The sequence below is a fragment of the Fundulus heteroclitus genome, unplaced genomic scaffold (genome assembly GCF_011125445.2).
Source record: "Fundulus heteroclitus isolate FHET01 unplaced genomic scaffold, MU-UCD_Fhet_4.1 scaffold_39, whole genome shotgun sequence".
Taxonomy (NCBI): domain Eukaryota; kingdom Metazoa; phylum Chordata; class Actinopteri; order Cyprinodontiformes; family Fundulidae; genus Fundulus; species Fundulus heteroclitus.
In genome coordinates, this window is record NW_023396803.1 from 987035 (window position 1) to 1014355 (window position 27321).

At 42.2% G+C, this 27321-nt stretch overlaps 1 protein-coding gene across 1 annotated transcript in view; it reads right to left on the reverse strand.

Annotated features, from left to right (window-relative positions):
• The window catches only part of dus2 (dihydrouridine synthase 2), a 56551-nt gene that overhangs the window by 19067 nt on the left and 10163 nt on the right, over positions 1-27321 (reverse strand). Inside the window, exons 4-5 of the mRNA XM_012858285.3 lie at positions 7017-7108; positions 6860-6903 (exon numbers count right to left, since the gene is read on the reverse strand). Of these exons, the coding sequence (XP_012713739.2) occupies positions 6860-6903; positions 7017-7108 (136 nt within the window). The remainder of the gene's footprint in view (positions 1-6859; positions 6904-7016; positions 7109-27321) is intronic.

Genomic DNA, 27321 nt, shown 5'->3' on the forward strand with positions numbered 1-27321 from the left:
AACCAAAGTATTTGTAAGAACGTTTTTCACATACAGAGTTCTGGAATATGTGTGACCTTGAAATAACAAAAAACGAAATATACCTAATTACTATCCCGTGTTTGAGCGGATATATTAAAGATTCTACAATCACAAGTAGACATATGTGGGTGAAAGAAGTGTCAGTTTGTTTTAGTTTTGAAGATACCAAATTCGGTGACGGGTTCAGGTTAGCAAGGTAGACATAACATCAATTTCCCTGTTCGGTCTCGAACAAATCAAGCACATCCTTTTGGATTTTCCAGCTTTGATTTTGAATTATCCTGCATTAGTTGCATTGCATCCAGCATTAATTATTAACCTTTAAAAAGTCATTTCTGCTGCGCAAATATCTGGGAATGGTAACAGACCAGTTCATTGTTATTGTTTTGATCCGGGTTTTTCGCGCATGCGCGCCGGACTTCTAGGCAAAAGGCGAACACAATGGCGGACGCAAATAAAGGAAACGACGAGTTCTCGACGTATTTTTCTTCTTTAGATAACATATCACAAGATCATTTTAAGTGTAAGTTGATGGTTGATGGTATCAGATTGCCAGATCCACACAGCAAAAGCCTGAAGGGATGGAGCGAGTCTGTGAAATGCTGGCCAAGTGTTCCGTATGGCAACATATACAGCTACCTTATAAACACGGCAGGCCAGTACAGACGAGAGAGCATGAAAGCCATGAAACCACTGGACGGCTACAATTATTTTATATCGGGGCATAGGCACCAGCAACCCCCGCGACCCCATGAGGGATTAAGCGGGTTAGAAAATGGATGGATGGATGGATGGATGGATGGATGGATGGATGGATGTTCAGACATGTTTGTGTAACAATGTTATCATTCTGAAGTCACTATGGCCTCACACCACTCGGACAGAGGAGGCCTGGAGATATGATGGCTGTGTATAAGATCCACGGTTTGCTGAGTGCAAGGCTGAATGCTGTGTAGAATGATTATTGTCTATGATAGACTGTCTTTGTTATGTCTCAAACCAAGGCCACGGTGCAGTATTAGGGGAAGCCCGAAAAGCGAGACAGACAGAGACAGGGCAGATGCAGACCGCAGCGGAACCGTGGGGTGCGATTACTTTCCATCTATGTGACCTCTGCTCTGTTTCTCAATAAAAGTGCTGGAACTATATCACTCCACCGGTCTCCTTCTTCAGTAACTTAGGGAAGTCAGTTATCTGCTCAAAACTCCCATAACAAACATACGAAAGCGGAGTCGGACACAGACAGCGCCTCAGCAGAGAGGAAGACCCGCCACCGGTAGGTTAAAAAAAACATTGTTCACTAAGGATTATTTTGGTGTTTTTGTCTTATTAATCCTTTCCACAGACTCATGCCAGAGGGTTTGCATACATTGTACATGTACGTATATTATTACGAAACGAACATTTACGTCTTGACTTAAGTAGTTATATTTATACTTTGGCGCCCCCCTCCCCTGGGGGGCGCCAAAGAGTCACATGGGAGGCGCGAGAAGACAGAAGAAGACAGCGCTGCCGCTCAGCTCAGTGAAATACTATGTAGCGATATTTTTGCCTTCTGTCTGAGTGCGCAGGAACCAATCAAGCGCGCAGTGAGACAACTCTCAACGCTCAAAACTGGTCTGGTGCGCACTCAACTCTGAAAAACTCTTCTCATCCTTCTTTCCTCGCGCTCAGTTCCATCTCTGCTCGCGAGCACCTGCTCATTCCACGTTCAACAACAGCTGTGCACTCGCTCGGTTGTTTCTGCGCTGCGACTTCAAAAACTGTCCACTCCACCAGACAATCACACATGTTTTTTTTCCCATCCAATCAGAGTATGGCTTGCCAATACTACATTCAGATGGATTTAATCAAAATGCTGCAATATTAGAGTTACTAAGTGAGATGTGAAAAATATTTGTGTCTCTTTTCTTTCCAGCTTCTGGGAGGTGATGCAAAAGTTTATTCTGATCATAATCATAGTTATCATTATTTAAAGAGCACTTTAACACGAGGTAAAGCAAAGTGCCAAACATCAGAAATACTTCAGATAAGAGATAATAATGAAATGCTTGGTTGTTAAAATAGCAATAGGTTTAAATTGTGTATAATTAGCCTAAAAAGTAAATCGGAATATGGATGTGTTGACGTCTGTTAAATTCAGGTTTTCTTTTTTATTATTATTTCAGCTAACGTCTCCTGTTGACGTGAGTTCAGTTTGACATTGGCTTCTGTTTAGTTCAGTTTGTCAGTTTTGTTATGCAATAACACCATGATAAATAGTTGATCTCAGATTGGATCCTGAACAGTAAGGAAGAGGTGACAAAAAGAATTCTGTCCTGCGGCAGACATGGCCAAAAGGACACGAGAGAGAGAGATGGCCTCTATCCATCTCTGTCTCCTCCTGAGAGCCTTTTTTCCCAGCAGGAGGTCAGCTGTGACCCCTCCTTAGAGATTAAAGTCACAGCACAGACACAGACTCTTTCTTCTCCTCAGCTTTCTTCTGCAGACTTCTTTAGCTCTACAGCTCTCGCTCAGAGCAGACAAAGAAGGCCAGACCATGAGGGCCTGGTCAGCCCTCACCGACACACAAGCCAGCAGCTGAGGGAGATTGCCTGGACTAGCCACGCTTGATCCAGGGTCTGCTAGATTCGACTGCCTGCTTCAGCAGAGGAACTGACTGAATCCGGATGAACAACACACAAAATACAGAGCTAAGTTGCTGTCTTAACCCCACGATCAGATGCAGGGGCAAAGATCCTGCATGCGAAACAGCTCTGTGTATTTTTCCTCAGTCTGTACAGGGAAACGAACCCCAATGGAGGTGAAGGCTGTATGCTGAGGAAAACCCCTGCTCAAATCGGACTGCATCCAAGCCAGAGACTGCCTGCAGGGCACCAGGCCTCCGACCTGACCATGTGGTGCAGCAGAGCCGGGCGCTAGCCCGCTAACGCTAGCCTGCCAAGAGGCAAACCAACGACTTCCCTGCTTCCAACGCTTCTTCCTGGAACGGCCAAAGGTTTTGGACATTTCAAAAGGAGTTTGTTTTAAAGCATAAAGCGTAACTGTTCAGCCCCGCCATCCTCCGATGGTGTTATGAGCTATATTCCCGCATCACTATGGTATATTAATGCCGGTTTTCAAGGCAATTTTGGCAACTTTATGTTGTAACCTCTTAGCCACCGAGTTGCCACAGCGACCCCAGACACCCGGAGGGAGAATCGCATTAACAAACTCGGTTGTAAGGGTTTAAATGATTTTACAGGACAAACCGGTCCTTAGAATATTATTTCAACAAATAATGTTTTGTTTAACTTGGGCCTTGCATTGTGAATGGATTGAAATACATGGCAAATGTTTTTAGCTCCATCCCATGCTTTTGAAATCAGATCTGTAGTGAACAAGGATTCACTGAATTAATCTGATTATGATCAACCACTTTTGTTTGTTTTGCATGTAAATAGTTCCTTAGCTTAAGTTTCTTTTTATCTTAATTTTTCTTAGTAGTTTAGTTAAGTTTCACTAGCCTAGTAGAGAGGATTTATTAATCGAAATATTGTGTTAATTCAGGTAAACAGCATTACACAGTGATGTTCTCTGGATGTTCATTTTATTTCTGTTATTAAATTCTTGGACTTGAAAAGAAGTTGTCACTCCATTATTCTGTGTGTGTGCAGGTTTTGCTGTTAAAAAGAACGCTAGTGCTCGAATTCATCCCTTTCAACCATTGTCTTGATATCAGCTTAAGAGCTGATCATCACCAGACAATACTTAACAGACAGATGGTTATTTATGAAACATTAAATACCTTTAAACAGTATATAATTGCACAACAGTTTATGAATTTGCTCTAATGACAGTTCAACTTTAAAAATAGGCCCTCTGTCCGTGATGTAAAAGTAGCATGTAAAATGGAAATATTTGGATGGATGGATTTTATGAATAGGCCTTTTTTTATGGATGTACTTTGTTAAAATAAATACAATAAAAAACATGTATTGGGCTATCAGATGTTTGTGAAACACAGGATTCAAGGAACACAAAAGAAAGATGCATTTGCTGCAGGGACCTGTGTGCAGTAGGTTTGTGTTTTTTTTTTTTTTGGGGGGGGTGGGGGGGGGTCGTGGTTATCTTTACCTATTCCAAGGGGAGGCTCACATTCAATGAATTTGAAAACCCCTGTACTAAAGTATTAAAGTACTTTAGTATAAATAATATAATATGTAAAGTATTAAAGTATATAAATATTTTATTTATATAATTATTTAAGTAGAACAATGACCAGTGCAAAATTAAGTTGTATTTACTGGAGATGAAGTGTAGACTGCAAATTCTGGCGTGGTGTGATGGCTCCCACAGTCGATTGGGATTGTCCGCCTGCGTCCTTTTCTATGAAATTATCTATTTCTTTCGTCTTTCTTCGTCCTTCGGTAAACGAAAGAAACGTACATCCGACGATTTGGAATGCCTCTGTGTGCAACCGGGAGCACAAGTCGTAGGCATTGTTTAGATTCCAAAAATAAACTAACTAAAAGCATGTTCTAATTCACCTGTTTGTCATGGTAGTAGACAAGAACAGTACTGTTTTTGCCTACCCACGGGACCCGGATGTAGCTTGTGACGTCACGCGTGAACTGGTCTATAAGACCATTCCAGACTATTTGAAGTCAATCATTCTGGGAAAAAGATTAGTAAGAAGAGCAAAACAGCCGCATAGCTGGCAGTCTTTTGAGGAGTGAATGTCCACATTTCGTCCAAATACAGACTAGAGGGCAAGGACAAACGAGAAAAAACCCTACATTCTAATAAATTTTAAAGCTCATGAGAGCACAATTGAAAATAAATTCCTGCCAAGCCATGCAAGGAACTAATAGTCCACCTTAATCCTGTTTATCTCCAGTACATCAACATTTTAAAATGAAAAACTTGACTGAGTTAACTAACTGAAACATAAGTGCCCTTATTTACAAAGAATCCTATGACTAAAAGTAGCTCTTAGTGACAATTTAAAAGGGAAAAAATGGGTATGGGTATTTAAAATTTTAAGATTGTTCTTGTAATTTTACCTCGACAAAATAAAAGCTATTAACAAAAGCATCTTAGGCCTTAAGCTCCCAATGTGAAAGAACTGTTAGGAGTAGTGAGAAGGACTTTTAGTGAGCCAAAGGGGGGAAACATAAAAACAAAGTGAAACTCTGGTATTTTACAAAGTTTTGGCTAAACAGAGTTCTGTTTGGCTGCGGAGATGCAGCCAGGACTGGTGGGGGAGGGATCTTAAATTCACAGACACGAAGTTCACTTTAAGAAGTCGAGGACAACCTTTAATTATATTTGCACCTCTCATCTCTACTCCAAAAGCAGAACACTCATCACAATAATTTTTAATCGCTGTGGCAGTCGGCTGCCACGGTACCTTTATTGTTAATGCTAACTGCTAGCACTTCCAGCTGCTGCTGGTGCAAAGTTGTGACACGTGTCTATAGAAACTGATGTCAAAGACGCATTAAATCCACCTTTGTCGTTCTCACTGGAGTCACATTCAAAAAGATAAGATACAATTCAGACTCCAGACCACATATAGAAGTGGATCAAATATAACTTGAAAAGATCTGATTTGGGCCAGATTTGAATGCTCCCACTGGTTCTCTGACATGGACCCTTCACCTGCAAAAAAATAAAAATAAAATAAGATTTTGGCCACATTTACCAGAGGTGGGAACGAGACCTGCGTATCACTCTGACGCGTGAGTATAACTCACCCTTTAATGAGCACGTAAACTTCTTTAACGATTGTACAATTATTAATATGTAGATAAGAAACTTTATCATCATCAGAGAGGGAAACTAATTAGTTTCAGCAGCCCGGCGCGTTAAAGGTGCGGCTTTTACGTATTTTTACTGAGGATAAACAAATAGGACAAATATTTAATATTCATGAATAAAGTGTGCAGAAATGTATAAAGAATAGGATAGCTGCTCTATATACCCCGTTTACACTACCACTTTTTAACCGTGCCGAGACCAGTCCGAGTTTGGTAACTGACATAACTATCGAGTGTAAATGGAACGCAAACTGAACTGAACGGAGCCAGACACAACCGGACCGCGCTAAATGCAGACCAGTTCCATATGTGGGCTCGGCCTGGTTTTCCCTGGCTCGGTTCTCTAATAACAAAGAGCGCATGAGCAGACCGCGTGATCTCCTTACAGCCAGCTGACACTTCAGACATTCATAAAAATACTAGCTTCCCTACTGTGACACACGATTTCCAGTGATGATTCTGCTTAGCAGTGTGATGAACCTCAGTATCTGTCGTTGTTTCTTGTGTCTGTAAATCCTTATTAGACGTTTGTTTGCCTTATCCACGTCCCAAAAGCCGACCCTATCAAGTAAATTCACCAAAAGTTGATGTCTTCGCCTGACTCTCCGGGCGCCGGAGAGTCAGGCGCCGCCATTTTGATTTGCTTGATTCTCTCCTTCAATCCTATAGAGCAATAGTACTGCAGGTCGTCACTAGGAGGCGAGGAACCAAGGATCCGAGATAGCGTGTTGTGTAAAGGGTCGTCAGAACCGAGCTCGGCTTGGTTAAATGATCCAAGCTCGGACCGAGCTCGGCATGGATCGGTTTAACAAGGGTAGTGAAAATGGGGCTATAGTAAGCTATACTAGTAAGCATAATTGGGATATTTATTTTCAGCCAGCGTATGTAGCATCTCTAGAGTAGGATAACCATGTGTCATTTCTGCTGTGGCCTTTCAGATTTATCGGATTAACTATTGCGCTCACTGGCTAAATTTGATAACAAGGAGCAGCCTTTGGTCAAATGGGATCTAGGTCAGCAGGTTCGACAATACTCACACAAGCTGGGCCACCATTAACGCTCTGTCAGGGTCAGCAGTTCCCTAAAAATAGTCAAATAAAGTCTTAATCCTGAGTGTTGAGCTACAAGAAACCAGCCATTGGAGAATTCAAGCTCGATTGAGAGCTGCTGCTGCCACAACATGTTTGATCTCACCATCTGGAAGACAACTCTGTCCTTTTCCCTCTCACAAGTCCGGAACATTACACGCTCATCTGGAGCCACAAAGTCCACAGTTCCAAGAACATCTGGTAAAGCATACACAATAAGAACAACTGTCAAAACATGTATTAAGAGACCTGTCAATTCAATTAAATATTTCAATTTTATTTAATATATATAAATTTTATAAATATATAAATATATATATACATTTTATTTATATAGTGCCAATTCAGAACACATGCCATCTGAAGTCAAATTCAATCAAATCATACAGATTGTTCTAAAAGTTTCCTCTCAAAGGAAACCCAGTAGATTTCATCGTCTTTAAACTTGATCACACGTCAAGACAAGCAGCATTCACTCCTTGAGAAAAAGAGGAGAGCCACAGTGGACAGTCGTCTGCATTGTAGATGGCTTTGCAGAAATCCCTCGTACTGAGCATGCATGACGCAAAAGTGAAGAGGAAAACTCCCCTTTAACAGGGAGGAAAACCTGAGCAGAGCGAGGCTCAGTGTGAACGGTCATCTACCTGGACCGACTGGGGGTTAGAGAGGACAGAGCAGAAACACAAAAGCACACATTGATACAGGAATACTTTCTATATTATATGGCAATAGCGGATGATCTGTCTTCCCTGGATGATGTCTCAACTAACAGAACGCCAGACCAGGTGTACCTACTATAGAGAAAAAAATTACAGAGAACAAAAGTTAAAAGTTGAACTAACAACAAACAATCAAATTGGAGAAAATAAGGAGAACTTAGAGTGAGAGAAATAGACCCTGATGTCCTCCAGCAGCCTAAGCCTATAGCATTATAAATACAGATAGCTCAGGGTAACCTAAGCCACTCCAACTATAAGCTTTGTAAAAAATAATGTTTTAAGATTATTCTTAAAAGTAGACAGCATGTCTGCCTCACCGACCAAAACTGGGAGTTGGTTCCACGGGAGAGGAGACTGATAACTAAAGGATCTGCCTCCCATTCTACTTTTATAGACTTTAGGAACTACCAGTAGACCTGCAGACTGAGAGCAAAGTTCTCTGTTAGCAACATATGTGGTAATCAGATCTCTGATATATGATGGAGCTTGATTATCCAGGGCTTTATACGTGAGAAGGAGGATTTGATTTAACAGGAAGCCAATGAAGGAAAGCTGTAACAGAAATATGATCTCTCTTGTTGATTTTAATCATAACTCTTGCTGCAGCACTTTGAATCAGCTGAAGACTTAAAACAACATTTTGTGGACTTCCTGATGGCAAAGAATTACAATAGCCCAACATTGAAGTAACAAATGCATGGGCTAGTTTTTCTGCGTCACTCCTGGACAGAATATTTCTAATTTTGGCAATACTCAGGAGGTGAAAAAAGGAAACCCTGGAAAACTATTTAATATGGGATTTAAATGACATGTCTTGGTCAAAAATAACACCAAGGTACCAGAGGCCAATTAATACCACCCAGACTAAGTGGTTGATTAAGAAATTTATTTTTGAGGACTCTGATCTAAATATTACAATTTCTGTCTTGCCAGAATTTAAAAGCTGGAAATTTAAATTCATCCAGGTTTTGAGTTCATCAAGACATGCCTGTAGTGGAAGTAATTGATTGGATCTATCTTGATTTATGGACAAATATAGTGTCATCAACAGTGGAAATTAATCCCATGATGTGTAGAGGGCATTTTCTCTCCAATTTCCTAACGTTGTGCTTCAAAGAACACAGCTCTAAATTAAACCAGGGTCCAAGCTTCCTGTGAAAAATTACCTTCTTTTTTAAGGGGGGTACGTTGTTTAATGCAAGACGCCATGAGGAAGTGACACCATCAAACAAGGCATAAATTTATGAATGGTAGAAACAAAATTGCAGCCATCTGCTGGGCTTTTCTGTGATACTAATGAAATTAAAAGGGGGACAGACTCTTTAAAGTTTGATACAGCATTATCTGATAAAGATCTACTATAATTAAACTTTCTTATTGGGGTGGAGAACTCAGTTAAATTGAACTCATAGGTTATTAAAAAAATGGTCAGATAGGAGAGGGTTGTGTACCAGGCTGCACAGTGGCACAGTGGGTAGCGCTGTTGCCTTGCAGCAATAAGGGTTCAAGTCCAAACCTGGGTCTTTCTGCATGGAGTCTGCATGTTCTACCTGTGCATGGGTGGGTTCTCTCTGGGTACCCGGCTTCCTCCCACAGTCCAAAAACATGACTGTTAGGTTAAGTGCCCTCTCTAAATTCTCCTTAGGTGTGAGTGTGTGCGAGAATGGTTGTCCTGTTTGTCTCTGTGTTGCCCTGCGATAGACTGGTAACCTGTCCAGGGTGTACCCTGCCTCTCGCCCATTGACAGCTAGAGATAGGCACCAGCACCCCTAGCGACCCCAACAGGGATAAGCGTGTAGAAAAATGAATGGATGGAGGACAGGGTTGTGAGGAAATACCGTTAATTATTTGCAATCAATGTCATATGTCAGTACAAGGTCCAAAGTGTGAAGTTAAGAATGTGTTAGTTAATGTACATTTAGTATTAATGGGTACCTTAAGAATCAGAATCAGAAACAAGTTTATTGCCAAGTACAGTGGGGAGAACAAGTATTTGATACACTGTTGATTTTCCAGGTTTTCCCACTTGCAAAGACTGTAATTTTTATCATAGGTACTCTTCAACTGAGTGATGGAATCTAACACAAAAATCCAGAAAAATACAATGTATGATTTTTAAATAATTAATTTCCATTTTATTGTGTGAAATAAGTATTTGATCATCTATCAACCAGTAAGAATTTTGGCTCTCACAGACATGTTAGTTCTTCTTTAAGAAGCCCTCCTGTTCTCCACTCATTACCTGTATTAACTGCACCTGTTTGAACTTGTTACCTGTATAAAAGACACCTGTCCACACACTCAATCAATCAGACTCCAGCATCTCCACAATGCCCAAGACCAGAGAGCTGTGTAAGGACATCAGGGATAAAATTGTAGACCTGCACAAGGCTGGGATGGGCTACAGGCAAGCAGCTTGGTGAGAAGGCAACAACAGTTGGTGCAATTATTCGAAAATGGAAGAAATACAAAATAACGGAAAATCTCCCTCGGTCTCGGGCGCCATGCAAGATCTCACCTCGTGGAGCATCATTGATCTTGAGGAAGGTGAGGAATGAGCCCAGAAATACACGGCAGGACCTGGTCAATGACCTGAAAAGAGCTGGGACCACAGTCTCAAAGAAAACCATCAGTGACACTCTACGCCGTCAAGGATTAAAATCCTGCAGTGCACGCAAGGTGCCTGCCCTTCCTCAAGCCAACGCATGTCAAAGCCCGTCTGATGTTTGCAAATGACCATCTGAATGATCCAGAGGAGGAATTGGAGAAGGTCATGTGGTCTGATGAGACAAAAATAGAACTTTTTGGTTTAAACTCCACTCGTCATGTTTGGAGGAAGAAGAATGGTGAGGACAACCCCAAGAACACCATCCCAACCGTGAAGCATGGCGGTGGAAACATCATTCTTTGGGGATGCTTTTCTGCAAAGGGGACAGGACGACTGCACCATATTGTGGGAAGGATGGATGGGGCTATGCATCGTGAAATTTTGGCCAACAACCTCCTTCCCTCAGTAAGAGCACTGAAGATGGGTCGTGGCTGGGTCTTCCAGCGTGATAACGACCCAAAACACACAGCCAGGGCAACTAAAGAGTGGCTCCGTAGGAAACATCTTAAGGTCCTGGAGTGGCCTAGCCAGTCTCCAGACCTGAATCCAATAGAAAATCTTTGGAGGGAGCTTAAAGTCTGTGTGGCCCAGCGACAGCCCCGAAACCTGAAGGCTCTGGAGGAGATCTGAATGAGGAGTGGGCCAAAATCCCTGCTGCAGTGTGTGCAAACCTGGTCAAGAACTACAGGAAACGTCTGATCTCTGTAATTGCAAACAAAGGTTTCTGTACCAAATATTAAGTTTAATTTTTCTGGTGTATCAAATACTTATTTCACACAATAAAATGGAAATTAATTATTTAAAAATCATACATTGTATTTTTCTGGATTTTTGTATTAGATTCCATCACTCACAGTTGAAGAGTACCTATGATAAAAATTACAGTCTTCTTCAAGCTTTGCAAGTGGGAAAACTTGGAAAATCAACAGTGTATCAAATACTTGTTCTCCCCACTGTAGGTTTGCACTTACAAGGAATTTGACTTTGTGTTGATGGTGCAGACAAAACTGATATAAATACAGAATCTAGAGCTATACACACAGCAGACTATGCAGTAATGTAACGCAGATGGTCTGGGGTGCTACGTTGGTGTAGTTTGTAGGTCCTGAATGGGGGACGGAGAGAGGCAGTGTCAAGTGTCACGGGAGGCTCTGGGTCTGGTAGCGGATCGGAAAAAAACTGGTCTTGTGGCATGAGGTTTTGGTCCTGATGGACCGCAGCCTCCTGCCAGAGGATAGTTTGTGACTGGGGTGTGAGGAATCAGCCACAATCTCCCCTGCACACCTCAGAGTCCTGGAGGCATACAGGTCCTGCAGAGATGGAAGATTGCAGCCAATCACCTTCTCTGCAGACCGGATGACACGCTGCAGTCTGCTCTTGTCCATACCAGATGGTGATGGAGGAGGTGTGGATGGACTCAACAATGGAGGAGTAGTAGTGCACCATCATTGTCCTTGGCAGGTTTACTTTCTTCAGCTGCTGCAGGAGTACATCCTCTGCTGGGCTTTCTTGGTAAGGGAGTTGATCTTCAGCTCCCACTTTAGGTCCTGGGAGATGATAGTTCCCAGGAAGTGGAAAGATTCCACAGTGTCAATTGTGGAGTTACAGAGGGTGATGGGGGTTGCTGGGGCTGAATTGTTCCTGAAGTCCACAACCATTTCCACTGTTTTTAGAGCGTTGAGCAACAAGGTTGTTCTCCTTGCACCATGTTAAGGTTATCACATTCATTGTCAACAGGGTTTGGAGGTGCAGTGTTGCATTGGATCCAAATGTTTTTGGAAGACCGTCTGATTTCCCGACGTTAGTGGCGGTAGAGCTTGCTCCAGCTGCTGCTGTGCTGTTTGCGGTAGCTAATGCGAACGTGGTGTAGTGGTCCCTGGAGAAGTGGGTATACTCTCAATATTTGCCCTTTTAGACCCAGCTCAGAAAAATGCTGTTTTAGAAACAATGACATGTAACACTGCTCTATTTAGTTTACCCAAAAATCCTTTACTAGGGTTTACTCATTTTAGCCTAAAATATTTAGCCTAAAACATTTAGATTAAAATATTTCCTTGAGCTACTACCGGTACGTGAGGTGTGAAAATACTGTTGTCTATTTTTTAAAGATTTTATCCAGCTTCTGGCAGATAATGTAAAATTTTCTTTGGTTTATATTGAAGGAATTCCTACATTACATCCAGAATCAACATTTCATTACTGTAGGTTTTTCGATATAGACATATATGATAAGGCATATGGAAAGTCCTAAATTGAATGAGAAAGAGAATCTATAGAAAGAGATAAAGTTAATGATAAGGAGAACATCAAAACTCAAATCTCTTGATTTTAAAATGGACGGTGATGTTAAACTTGACAGTCAAAAATGGACCTCAGTTAAGTAATTTTTATCAAGTAAGGAACAAAGCAAAGGTAAAACCCAGAGTATTCTTTGAAGGCAAAAATATGGAAACACTACTCTAAGCCTTTATTTCATCATGGCTTGATTAGTGTAATTCTCTTTATCTCTGAATCGGTCAGTCTGCAGCTGGTTCAAATGCTGCTGCACACCTTTTAATGGAAAAACATAAAACAAAGCACATTACCCCATCCTGGCCTCCCTTCACTGGTTGCCTGTTTATCATAGAGTTCAGTTTAAAGAACTTATGTTTGTTTTTAATGATTTAAACAGCTTATTATTATTATTGTTGTGTTGTTTTTTAAACTGTAGAGTTTTTACTTAAGTAATTTTATTAGATGTTATTTTGTTTTACCTCGTGTTAAAGTGCTCTTTAAATAATGATGACAGTGATAATGATTATGATCACAAGAAACTTATGCATAATCACCCAGAAGCTGGAAAGAAAAGAGACAAAAAGATTTTTCACACCTCACTAAGTAACTCAAGGAATTATTTTAAACTAAATATTTTAGGCTAAAATATGAAACTGTTTATTGGTTGTTTTTTCTTAAATCCCACCGTTTACAGATACTAGCTAAATAAGACTGCAAGTAACTGCCAAATCAAAAACCCAAATACTATAACACAGGCCCAGCATCATGTTAGCCACAGCTAATCACAAAACATTAATGAGGACCACTGGTCGCACTAACATCAGCAATAAATTTAATGTATTAAATTATATTATGAACGTAACTTTGATTTATTAATCAATCGTAATTCATCATAAAGGCTAGGGTGTCAGTCCTTGAGATGTTAGGTCAAGTTTGTTGTGCTGCTCGACTTCCTTGCCACCACTTCAAAAAACTGTTTGTTCAAAGGCTTGTCAAGATATTTGGGTTTTCCTTCTTCATTTGCCTTTTATGCAAAATATTTAGTACTGATACCATGCCAAATTAGTATTGTATCTGGATACAGCATTTTAGAATTGATACTTTAGTAAGTATATATAAAATATTTTCAACAACCCTATGTTCTACACAGACCTATTCCTCACAAATTCAGTCATAAATCAATGGCTTAACACATGGTATCCATGTTGACAAATTTAGGGTATATTAATACCCTTCCTTTGGTTCATTTGGGAAGGTGTGAATGCACAATTGATCTCTGATGCAGACCAAAAGAGCTAACTCAGGTCCACCTCAAACCTAGTGGCCAGCTCACTTGAACTGAAAACTGGAGAGGATGGAATATATGTGGGAATACCAAGTGGACCAAAGGCCACTGAAAAGCAGGAAGCCCTCAACAGCACAGGGCAATCTGGGTAAATACAATTGTAATTGAGCAATAATACTAATGAAGTAAATCATATACTGTAAATACCTTGCTCGACAAAAGTGTAAACATGACATCACTTGAATGAAGCTTTATGCACCCCTGCTCGCACAACACTGCCACTTCATACGGAGCTATCTCACCCGCCTTGTGTAAAATATAACAATCTCCATGGTACTCTGCCTCGTCCTCCGCTCATGTTGATCCCACTGTTGAATTCTGCTTGTCTGGCACATTTGCCAAAAGACAGCATGGCAATAACACAGCAAAGATCTGTAGTCACTCCATTTTGTTAAAATTTTCCCGGCAAAGGAAATTGCGCTGTGTTGCTGACCAATCTCTTTACTTCTGTATTTCTTGATGCAGTGCCACCACAACACCACCACAGGCATGGGTGTCGCACCTGTGGGGCATGGAACACCCACACTTGTCAGATTTTCAGACTTTAAAATATTATTATTAATAATAATAATTCAAACTTATATAGCACTTTTTGGACACTCAAATCAATCAATCAATCAATCAATCAATTTTATTAGTCAACTGCAATTTGCATTACAATCGAAATTTCAGTTCCAGTACAACCGTCCATCACATACACTTAACAAACATTTTGGGGGAACGATTGACTGAGGCCTTGCGTTGCCAGGAACACACCCAGTCGGCCGCTGCTAAATAGCGCAGCCGTGAGGTGCGTTCCCCAAACTGCCCCAGACCCCGCTTTACACGGGGTCCCTACACGGGATCAAAGAAGCATTACAAAAAAAATTTAAAAACACAAAAATGTACGAACAATCATACTACGGAAAAGCAAGTTTAAACTAGAACTGCAAGCAGTTATTAACTGGTTCCAAGCCCACCCACGCCCCGCCCCCTTGAGCATGTTCCTGGACTTCAGTTCAGCGTTCAACACCATCATCCCACAGCATTTGGTGGAAAAACTTTATCATCTGGGTTTCAGCACACCCCTTCGCAACTGGCTGCTAGACTCCCTCATCTCCTGACCTCTGTCGGTCCGGGTCGGACCGAACACCTGTGATGTCATCACCCTCAGCATGGGCTCCCCTCAGGGCTGCGTCCTGAGCCCTCTGCTGTGCACTCTGATGACACACGACTGCGTCCCCAGGTTCACCACCAATCACATTGTGAAGTTTGCAGATGACACAACAGTGGTGGGCCTGATCAGATATGACAGAAACCAGGACTACAGAGAGGAGGTGGAGCAGCTGTTAGGCTGGTGAGAGACAACAGCCTGATGTTTAACTTTGTGAGAAAATAAAGGAAATCCCCATGTCTGCATCAACTGCTACAGAGAAATGTGAAGTTTTAACTCAGGTTGTGCCATCCCAGCTTGACTAAGCAATGAAAAAGGCCCCAAGGCTTAGCCGTGGATGAGTCCACTGACATGTGTGACAATGCTCAGCTGTTAGTTTATGTTAGAAAATGAGAAACAGCAAGACAATGTGGCCTTTTTGGCTGACATTACTTTACATCTAAATGAACTGAACTTGAGGCTACAGGGCAGAGACAATTCAATTTGTGAACTAATGACAGCTGTCCGTGCCTTTCAAAGGAAACTTGAGATTTTCAAGGAAGATCTGCAGGAAGACTGTGTCCACTTCCCGGCAGTGCAAGAACAGGTTGAGGGACAGCGAGATGTATCTTTTTTTGTTGACTTTATTGAGAAGCTCATTGTAAACTTCATCAATCGTTTTGACAGCTTCAGTGTTGGTCAGCAGCTTACCGTGTTATTAAAAACCCATATCTCATCACAGATGTCAGGACCTTCTCAAAGGAAGTTACACAGCACTTCAAGTGGGTAAATGCTGGGCATTTACAGATGCAGTTAGTTGACCTCCAAGCAGGGTCCGAAATTAACACTCGCCAGTCGCCAAATGCGTGTAAATTTCCCGTTTGGCGAGTGAATTTCAGAGGGCTAGCTGCCACATGGCGAGTAAATGTTTGTACCAAATAAATTACAAAACCCATCTGGGCTGCGGATGATCCGTTCACAGCTCTGTCCATCCAGAGGTCTGTCTAAACTCTGCCTTCTGCGGAGCAGGAGGCATGGGGGGAGAGCGGCTTCCAGATGAACCCTTTATTCAGAACCAGTCATGGGTGCACGCTGGATCAGAAAACAGATCTGCTAACCAGATGCATTCTAAAATGCCAATTAGTCTGTTTTTAAGTTTCGTTCTTATTTATTCTGCATTTTTTAACTACGTGCGCTGTCTCTGTGCTTCACCGCTCTTACTGCGCCCCCACGCACGCTCTCGGAGCCAGGTGCTTTTATCAGCGGCCAGCCTTCAAAATGTGAATCACTACGTTTAAAGTCCTTCCACTCGTAACAAAATGTCCCAATTGAAATCAATAGTAGAGTCAGTAGCTGTATTTCATGCTCTTTTGTTTTTAACGACACAGAACCAGTGGTGCTTCGGTGGGCATGGTTCATTGCACTTGAATTCAGGTGTGCAAAATTACGTTACATATAGTTTAGGTGCGCACTTTTAAGGGTCATTTTAAGGAACTTGTAACATCAGGGGCTTTAGCTCAGACCCATTTTCCTTCTCTCCCCTCTAAAGGAGCCCTTTACAGTCTTCATTTATGCATTTTCCCCACTGTTTATCCAGCAGCTGGATCAGTCTAAAGACGCAGCATGAACGCCTGTATGCTTTAAGTGTGGCAGCTGAGGGAAAAATGTTGGATAATACAGGCTTGATGAAACTCATTCACTAATGAGACCAACATGGATAGAATAATGATAATCTCTAGTGTTTTCTTATTGCCTGGATGTGAATCTGATAATTCATATTGTGCCTTTTATAGTAAATTTAATATTTTCCTATCAAAAGGTAGGAAACAAAGATTTCTCTTCCAGGGTCCAGTCAGCCACGCCCCCAAACACGCCCCCCCCTCCACCAAATTAACATAATCTCACTCTTAATTTTTGGTAAAAATTGAGAGGTCTGGTGAGAATTAATATTTTGGCCGGTAAAAAATATGCCTGGCCGGTTGATTTTTACATCTGCCGGCCAACTTGGCCGGTGATTTAGGAAGTTAATTTCGGACACTGCCTCCAAGCAGATTTGACCCTGAAGGAAGAGTCTGTTAAGGAGTGATCCTTCCACTTTTTGGGTCCAAATAGTTCCTGATTTAGCTTTCCCAGCTCTGAAAAAAGTAGCCGTGCAAATCTTGACTATATTTGGCTCCACGCAGAACATGGAGGATTTTATGCAGTTGTGGGTGTTACGCCACTTCAGGACATGACAGCTTGCATTAGTTCCGACGCGACAACCTGCATTAGTTCGGGACGTGACAAACTGCATTTCCCATGATGCAAGGTGGTCAAAATGGCCACCAGCTCCCATCATGCAACACGGCGCAAAATGGCCGCGACCCTAACAACGAAGTGAAGAGATAATGTTGCTAGGGAAAAGTATGAAACCCAGCCGCACCGGCAATCTTCCTTCTTCTTGGCGTTATGCGCACACAGCTGTTACACTCCGTGGAAATACGCCCCCACGCCACGTGCTCGATAACTCTTTGCTGGACCGAAGATTACCGAAGCAAACTCCATTCCCTGCTCTGCCGATGCAGGAGGTCGACTTAAAAAGAAGTGCTTTTCAATTCCCTCTGATCAAAGACAGAGCGTTATCTCCCGGTGATCGAAAGAGGTCCACACTTTTTTGTTTGGCCGAACAACGCGTCTGGAAGCCTGGAAAAGAGAAGGAACTTTCTCATCCCATCCCTGCTGCTGCAAACACCTGCGCTCGTCAAGACGCCTTCAGGAGCGCTCTGGGGCAGCCCTTTTGGCAACACAAATTTAACACAAGGTGTTAGGTGTACCTGGGCAGGTGTTAGGGTTTAGTTTAATTTCTGTTTACTCCAGGACGGAGTGTTTTTAACTGTTGAATATTTTTCTGTTTGTATGTGCATGCATTTTGAAGGTGATTTTTTGGCTGTGTTGATTTGTGGTTCATAAGGACTCCACTGTGGGTCGCTTCTCCAACTCTTTTTCCTTTTTTTTCTTCCTCTCTCCTCGTTTCTATCTTCACCCCTGTCCTTATTAGTTCAATCTCTTTGTTAGGACTTAGTTTGTGCTCTTCCCTTGAATGTCTCATTCAAGCCGCCCCCTCTCGGAGCGAGGTACCACCCCACATTAGCATACGTGCTGACTGCATCATTAGGACCTCCCCTCACGCATCATTTTGGCCATCTTGGCAGGGTATCGGGTAACTATACTGTAGTTAGCTCAGCTGAACTAGCTTGTGGAAAACATTAAAGCGTCCAGTGGGACTCTCAAAGCTGTTCTGTCTATCAATGCTGCTCAATAAAACAACAACTGTGGAATAGTAATTGCTTGTGTTCATTCCAATTCACAGTTGCATGGTTATTCAGAATTCAGAGCTAGCCTCTTTTGGGAGTTAACATCTGATATTAACACAGAGACATTTTCATTGGATTGGTGATAAAAGGGTAACGGTTTAAACTCTAATTGCAGTTATAAGTTGAGTTATCACTGTTGCTGGATAAATCTTATCGGTCAGAGTGCGATCAGATCATTGGTTCCAGCATAACTGAGTTCATAGCAGCTAAATAATAAATGCATTAGTAGTATAAATCATTACAATCATTTAGCCCTAGCATTACCACCATTTGAATCATATGTGTTATAGCTAATTTTTGAGTTTGAATGACTTATTTAAATTATAATACCAAATTATAATTAATAATAATAATCATATTCAATCATCTTCTGGCATAACATTAATTGGATTTTGCCCAGGGTAGGCATTGTTTACTTTATTGGCGTTCCTTTAGACTAGATTGAATAACCAGCATCTTTTTGAATTGAAAACAATCTATATTCCAGCACATTTTGACTGTAGCACCTTGCCAAAAGGGCTGTTCAGTCATAATTGATTAAGGAAACATTCCTACTAAATATATACGTGTTTGTGGTGGTTTGAGGTTGTTAATCTGAGGTTTGAGTATTGATTCCTAAACCTGGAGTTAGTTATACTGAACTGATTTGAGCGCACAGCATATGTGCAGTTTCTGTGTCGTGTTCTGCTTTGAAAAAAGAGACCTTGCCTCCATCTGGTGGACGTTGTGTGTAATTGCAGCATAATTGTTTTGATGAGGCACACGATTCCACATCTGCTGGACATTGTGTGCAATTACAGCTCAGTCTTCCCAAAGTAAAGGGCACCCTGCCTCCATCTGGTGGCCAGGATAGGTAGTTGCAGTGACAGTTAAAAGACAGGCGAGATCATGCCGTTCCCTGGACGGCCATCTGAAAGTCAGTTTCTTAAAAACTTGCTTTAATTTTTATTTTATTTATTTTTCTCTTCAACTAGTTATCATGTTTTATTTTTATTCCTTTTGAAAATATTTTTTTATTTTAGTATTTTTTTATATTATTTTTTTTCCTCTTTTCTTTTTCTTTCCTCTTCCCCTTCTGCTTATCACAAGTGGTCAAAATTGAGCTGTGATTTTGAAACTAAGGTTGCAATTTAGCGGTTTTAACTGTCATTGTTTGTCACCTCTGAAGTTCCAAAACACTTTGCTATTTTCCACACATGTGTAGAGTACCTGTTCTTAAATAACTTGCATCACAAACAAAGCCACAGCTTTATCACTTAATTACTGGCCAAAAGGTTAGTGGTCCATGTCACTAACAGTTAATATTCTGAAAGTTAAACAAGCATATTAAACATTGTCACAGGGTTGATTTTCCCCTGCGCAGCCAGATTAAACGCATGTATTTGAACACACTTCCTGAAGTGTCAGTCATAGTGCGTGTTGCTGTTAACAGTTAAAGTGAAACTACTTAACGGGTTAGCAGTTTGTTGTTTAGCGCTGAGCTAAACTACAGTGTTGTGTTTGCTGTTGTTTAGTGCTAAGCTAAAATACAGCGTTGTTATTTGTTATTTGTTGTAGTGTCAAACTAGGCTACAGTGTTGTTGTCGTGTAGTGCCAAGCTACAGTTGTTGTGTTGCTATCCATAGCTGTGACAAAGAATGGATAGTAAAAGTTCTTCAGTCAAAGGGGCTAAAGGCCCAGAACCCTCTGTTGGAGCGGAGGCCCAAGCCTCTGAGTAGCTCATTACTTAAAATGACGCAGGAGGAACAAAACCGCCTGAATCAGTTTGGCATAGAGGACTGTGAGAGGAGGATTCGGGAATTGGTGGATTGGTGGTAGCTCTCCAGGTAAAGAGCCCGGTACAAACTTTGTTTCTGAATGTTTACAGGCCTCCTAAGTCCACATCAATTTTTTTAACGCTAGAAGTCCCAGAGATACGAGAATTTTCGTCAGCCTCCAGTCCCCCCGACAGTACTTCACAACTCATGAATCCCTGTTCAGATGTAAATGCCCCATTAGCCCTGTCGTTGGAGAACCATTCCACCCCCTTCAGTTTCGGTTTCAGCTCAAGCCTCTCTCTGGGCGAGTATTTTACCTGTGAGCAGGGGGAAAAATCCTATTTGTAATTAAATATAACTAGGTCTTCGTTATCAGTGTCGCCAACACCGGAATGATTTAAGACAGCGGAGCGGAGCCACCCGCGCAGCGATCAGCTGATAACTAATCACTTAAAATGCTGCATGTGCTGGAACGCTTTTATATTTTAATATTTATACTATAATGACCACCTGCCCTATAACGCCGTGCTGCGGCGGAGCGGGCACACACAAACACAGACGCATACACACACACGTATATATATATATATATATATATATATATATATATATATATATATATATATATATATATATATGGGAGGACCCGACTGAGTTCGCACTGGAAATAGGTTTCCAGCTCAAAACCGGTTTGGCTGGCGGGTTGGGGGTGCTGGTACGGTACCAAACGGAAACTGAGCGCTTTGGAAGCTTTGGCTATGTTACAAGACATGCCACACTGTGATTTGGAATTAAGTTTTGGATTGCAGTGGATCTGGACACAAAATACATGTGTAATGCCATCCTCTATTTGGGAAAAGATCCCTCTCGCCCCACAGGAGAAAGGCTGTCTGAGAACGTTGTTGTGAAACTGATGGAGCCATTTATGGACCAGGGCAGGACTGTTACTATGGACAATTTGATGAACTTCGTTACAGGTTTATGCAGGAAAAGGCAATACAAGAAAAGATGAGACAGCATCATGAGATGAAGAGACGTTCTCATGGTAAAACAACACAGTGCCAGGTGCGCAATCCCTGCAACAGGAACCACAGCACAGCTTTATATGTAGTGCTTTTCCTTGGGTGAAATCAATGTTACTCCAATACTGAAGTCATACTGTTTGTTATTTTCTAAGCTGAAATGTTGAATGACATAAAAGGGCGAGACAGACAAAATACAATTATTCTCTAAGTTGTTCTTTCTTTCACATAGTGAGCTTTACAATATAAATGAGTCTGTTGGTGAATGGACAATATAAATAGGCTCTGCCTTGCCTTGTTGGAAAAGCATGGCTATGATCTGTTCTCAGCTCAGGAACTAGGACCCGTCACAGCTTATTTGCATTACAATAGGGATATTTAATTTAGCAAGGTAGAGTGAAAACACAAACTTGAAGAGGGGAGGGGGGCTTGCAAGAAAACTGAAATTCTCTGGGACTTCTAGTGTTAAGGATTTTAGTGATATGTGTTGATTGTGACTGTTTAATTATTGTGGGAGACTTCAACTTTCACGTTGACAACCCTGAAGACAGAAGTGTAAAAGAACTGTGTGACACACTTAGAAACTTTGGTTTAACTCAACATGTTAAACAGCCAACACACAAACGGGGACCTATTTTACACCTGATCATCACTAAAGGTCTAAAGATTTCTAAGGTCAACGTAACTGATGTTGCCCTATCTGATCATTTTACCTTTGAAAGCATAATTTCCAGTGACTCTTTTAGCCAAAGGGAAATTGTAAAAAAACGCACCTTTAAGGACAATGCCACGTAAACTTTTATTCAAGCTTACTTTGATACTTCAACCTTGGGCTGCAACTCAGTAGATGACTTTCATTCTAAAGTCTCAGATATCAGATAAAACTTAAAATTGAAAAATGCAAGAGAATCTCTCTTCTCTGAGATCATCAAGAAAAACATTAATACTGCTTGTGTCTTATTTGCCACAGTCGACAGGTTAACAAATCCACTTGTGTCCGTGTCTTCCGAACTCCACTCCACCAGGGCCTGCAATGAATTTGCTAACTTCTTTACTGAGAAAATCCTAAAAATTAGAGGATCAGTTTGTACATCCATATCAACACCAGTACCAACACTGTATTCAGCTGGAATTTACCCTGACAAAATGTCCCAATTAAGCCAAATAAACCATAAAAGCTTAGAGGAGATCATTCAGCAGCTAAGTTCCTCCTCCTGTTGCCTTGATGTTCTCCCCACAGCTTTCTTTAACAAAGTTTTGCCTGTCATAGTGTTTGAGTTGACTCAGATAATAAACACGTCCCTTCTGTCAGGTATTTTCCCCCAGTCCCTAAAAAACAGCAATTATCAAACCACTGCTGAAAAAGAACAATTTAGACAAACTTCTACTCCAGAGCTACAGGCCCATCTCAAACCTCCCCTTTATCAGTAATATTGAAAAAGCTGTGTTTCAACAAATAAACACCTTCTTAACAACGACCAGCCGCGATACTGTCCATCACTCGACAGTATCGCGTGAAGCCTAAGAACTTCACGCAGCGATCAGTAAACAACAGACCATTCACCTAGAAGCTGCGTTTATTGTCGCAGGTGATTTTAATCATTCAAATTTAAAGTCAGTGCTACAGAAATTTCACCAGCATGTTTCCTGCCACATCAGAGGAAACAAAACTTTAGACCACGTGTACACAAACGTAGCTGGAGCTGACGTCGCGACACCCCTCCCCCACTTGGGTCAGTCAGATCACCTTTCTTTGTTCCTCACCCCAAATATGCACCTCTCATCAATGCGGTACCGCGCGCGAGCTATTTTTAGAAACACAACGTCACAATGACGTCACATCACGTGGTACGCAGTGGGGCAAACTCCTGAAACTCGCCGCTGCTTTGCTTTAAAAGAGACATGCGTTAGCCTAGGTTTTACTCGGTAAACGACTGCTTTTTCCAAATCTAAGACCATGGTTTTTAAACATTGTTGCTATGGAACGGGCAACAGCGACTCGAGGTACGCTGATCGGCCGCATATGAAGGATGTTTTCTTCAAGACTGCCAAGGAGAAATGTGTGCTTGGAACACCGGGGCGGTCGGCCTACACAACAGTTCAACCCGGAAAAAGTTACCAAATTCAAGTACATATGTAGCAAGCATTTTGTCGGAGGAAAGGGCCCAACCGAAGAACATCCTGACCCAATTCCAGCGACATCAAGTCAAGGTAAGAGTATTTTGGTGGCCGACATGTTAATAAAGTAGCGCCTGCTACCATGACAGCATATAGGCTATCATGGTAGCAGGCGCTAACATGATAGCCTGCTACCAGGATAGCTTACTCAAAAACATTTCAAATGAGACAAACATTAAACATATACCCATTCCTGGACGGTGATTGCAAACAACAAAAAAAAAAAAAAAACGGCCGACGCTGCCATGACCGCCGCGCAGGAAAAAAAAACAAAGCTTACCGTTCATCATCTCGGCCAGTTTTCCAGTCTTTTTAAGCCCTCGAACCTCAAGCCATCGTTTGAGCTGAAGGTTGGTGTGTTCTTCGACAGTTCGGCCAGTAATCCGTGCGCCTGGGACATCGTCTTGGGAAAGTTTAACGGCTGTAAAGTCGGTCAGATCGCTGGTTCTGTTGCGCTTGTAATAGCTGGGTTATCCGTGCTTTCTCTCCTGTATGCCCTACCTAAGCGGCAAAAGGGGCGTTGCTCTTGAGACGGTGACGTCACGTGCGCGGTACCGCATTGTGTGAAGCCATCAGTGAAGACCATCAAGGTGTGGCCTGCAGGAGCAGATTCATTACTTCAGGAAAGGTTTCTACACACAGACTGGAGGATGTTTGCTTCTCAAGCTACCAGTGGCTCTCACACAGACATTGACTGTTACGCCTCCTTTGTACTGGATTATATTAATATTACCACTGACAATGTTACAACCCAGAAGCAGATCACCACATACCCAAATCAGAAGCCATGGATGAACAGGAAGGTGCGACTCCTATTGAAGACACGCAACACTGCCTTCAGAGGAGATGCACAAGCCTATAGCACAGCCAGAGCAAATCTGAAAAGGGGGATCAAAGAGGCCAGGTACTGCTACAAGCTTAAGATAGTGGGACACTTTTCCAACGCTGACCCCCGACGCATGTGGCAGGGAATTAAGGCCATCAGTGACTATAAACCCACTCACTCCACCTCTGCAGCCACTTATGTCAACTTCCTGAACGAGCTGAATAACTTTTATGCTCGCTTTGAAAGAGACAACAGTGAAACTGCCACCCAGCTCAAATCCTCAGCCGATCACCCGCCAACCACACTCTCCTCCACAGATGGCTGCAATGCACTGAGCAGGATCAGCACGCACAAGGCAGCTGGACCAAATAACATCCCTGGATGCGTGCTAAGGGCATGTGCGGAGCAGCTCACTGAGGTTTTTACAGACATTTTCAACCTGTCTCTTGCCTAAGCAGCTGTACCAACATGCTTCAAATGCACTTCCATTGTGCCAGTGCCAAAACACTCCAGCCCAAAGTGCCTTAACAACGACCGCCCTGTAGCACTTACACCAATTGTAATAAAGTGCTTTGAGCAGCTGGTCCTGGCACACCTAAAAGACTTGCTACCATCCACATTGGACTCACACCAATTTGCAAACAGCAGCAATAGGAGCACAGAGGATGCAGTTTCCATGGCACTGCACTCTGTGCTCACACATCTGGACAATAAGAACACTTATGCACGCATGCTGTTTGTTGACTTTAGCTCAGCATTCAACACTGTCATCCCGGCTAAGTTAATAGCCAAACTTTAAGACCTGGGCATCAACACTTCCATGTGCAACTGGATTTTGGACTTTCTGATCAACAGACCCCAGAATGTCCGATCAGGCTCCAACTGCTCTACGTCCATCACACTCAACACTGGTGTACCACAGGGCTGTGTGCTAAGCCCGTTTCTCCACTCCCTCTTCACCCACGACTGCAAGCCTGTGTACGCATCTAACTCCATCATCAAGTTTGCGGACGACACTACGGTGATTGGTCTCATCAGCAACAACGATGAGACTGCCGATAGGGAGGAGATCAAGCACCTGGCCACATGGTGCACTGAAAATAACCAGCTCCTTAACACCACCAAAACGAAGGAGCTTATCGTGGACTTCAGAAAAGATTCAAGAGGCACGCATGACACCATCCACATCAATGGAATGGCTGTTGAGTGTGTCTCCAGTTTCAAGTTTCTGGGGATCCACATCTCGGCAGACATTTCCTGGTCAACCAACACCTCCTGCCTGGTCAAAAAGGCTCACCAGCTCCTCTTCTTCCTGAGGACACTGAGGAAAAATCAGCTATCCTCGACAATCCTGGTGAACTTTTATCGCTGTGCAATAGAAAGCATCCTGACCAACTGTGCAACAGTGTGGTATGGGAGCTGTTCTGTTGCAAAACGCAAGGCACTGCAGCGGGTGGTGAAAACCACCCAGCACATCACCGTGACTCCACTACCCACCATTGAGCACATGCAGAAGAAACGCTGCCTACATCGAGCCCGCAGCATCCTTAAGGACTCATCTCACCCAGCCCACAGACTGTTTTCTCTCCTGCCCTCTGGCAGGTGTTTCAGGTGCCTCCAGACCAGGACCAGCAGACTAAAGAACAACTTCTTCCCAAGAGCTCTCTCTTTATTGAACTCTAATCCTCGCTGATCCCACTCCCCTCATATACTGATAGACTCTCCTCTCCCTCCTCACACCTACCTCCATTTTCTTATTTACAACACTGTAATGTTCACTTGCACTCCTGACTGTTACTATAGTAACAACTGTTTACATGCATCTTGCACTACTCACCTTGACTGAATATTGGTTTGCACTGCCGACTGTTTATTCAATTGTACCAATTGTTTACATATACATTTGCAATACCGTACTTTAACTGTAATATGCAATTACCTTCCACTGCACTTTAGTTTAGATAGCTTCTGTCCGAACTTTATTAATTTTATAGTAATAGCTACCTGTATATCATGCTCACAATTCTGCCTATAGTAATAGCCATCTGTACATATATTCATAGTACATATTCACTTGTAAATTCTGTTATAATAACAACCATGTGTATATTATGCTATTGTACATATCTGTAAAAACTCTATTCATAGTAATATCCACCTGTATATTATATTCAGTACATATCCAGCTGTAAATTTAGTTCTGTAGTAAAATTCTGTTTATAATAGTATCCATCTCTATATTTATTCAGTAAAAACCCATGTCCTGTACTTATGAAACCATTGTTTATCCTGCACTTGTACTTCCTACTACTATTGTACTTCTGGTTAGACCTAAACTGCATTTCGTTGCCTTGTACATGTACCTGTATAATGACAATAAAGTTGAATCTAATCTGAATCTAATCTAATATGGAGAGATGGAGGGTAGTTGTAATCTGTAATCTGTGAAATCTAAAATAAATGAGGGACATGGTTTAGGGGGGTGGTAAATGGCAGCAGCAGTGAGTGACTGGTTAATCTGAAAGCAAGATGTTCAAAAGAAGACGCAACTGGGATGGAGATGGGGCGGAGGTCGCTGCGATGTATACAGCGTCGCCTCCATCTTGACGTTTCAAACAGGGGTTATCAAAATAAGGCTATCCAGGTGGTGTGGTCTGATTTAGTGCAAGGTGGTTCATGGGTTTCCTCGACGTTTCGGAGAAACAGAGTTAGTCCAGTTTGTTGAAACTCAAACTCATTGAGTAGCAAGCGTTTGTAATTTAGTGACCTTGCAATGAAGAGTGCCGTCTTGAGGGGCTTTTGTTGTGAAGTCCGTGTGGCGGAAGTGATGGCAGAGAGGAGGTTAGATTGAGTCATGTGATGAGTATGCAGATAAAGCATGCGGATGTTGTTGTGCCGGTGTCCAAGGGAGAGAGAGCTGTGTTCAGTCCAGAATGATGAAATGGAGTTTACAGTAGAGAAGTTGAGGAGAAGTTTACGTCCAGAGCCACAGTGGATGTAGGGGCGTTGACGGAGTAGAGAGTTGTTTCAGATGTCTAGTGAGGGAAGTACGCGGTGGTTGAAGTACATGGCTGCAGAGAGGTGATCAAAGAAGTAACAAATAGCAGCCACATTACTGCCAGGCTGTCCCAGGGCGCACGCCAGCCAGTGACCGGACAGAATTCCACTACTTGAACTGAAAGCAACACAGCTTGATG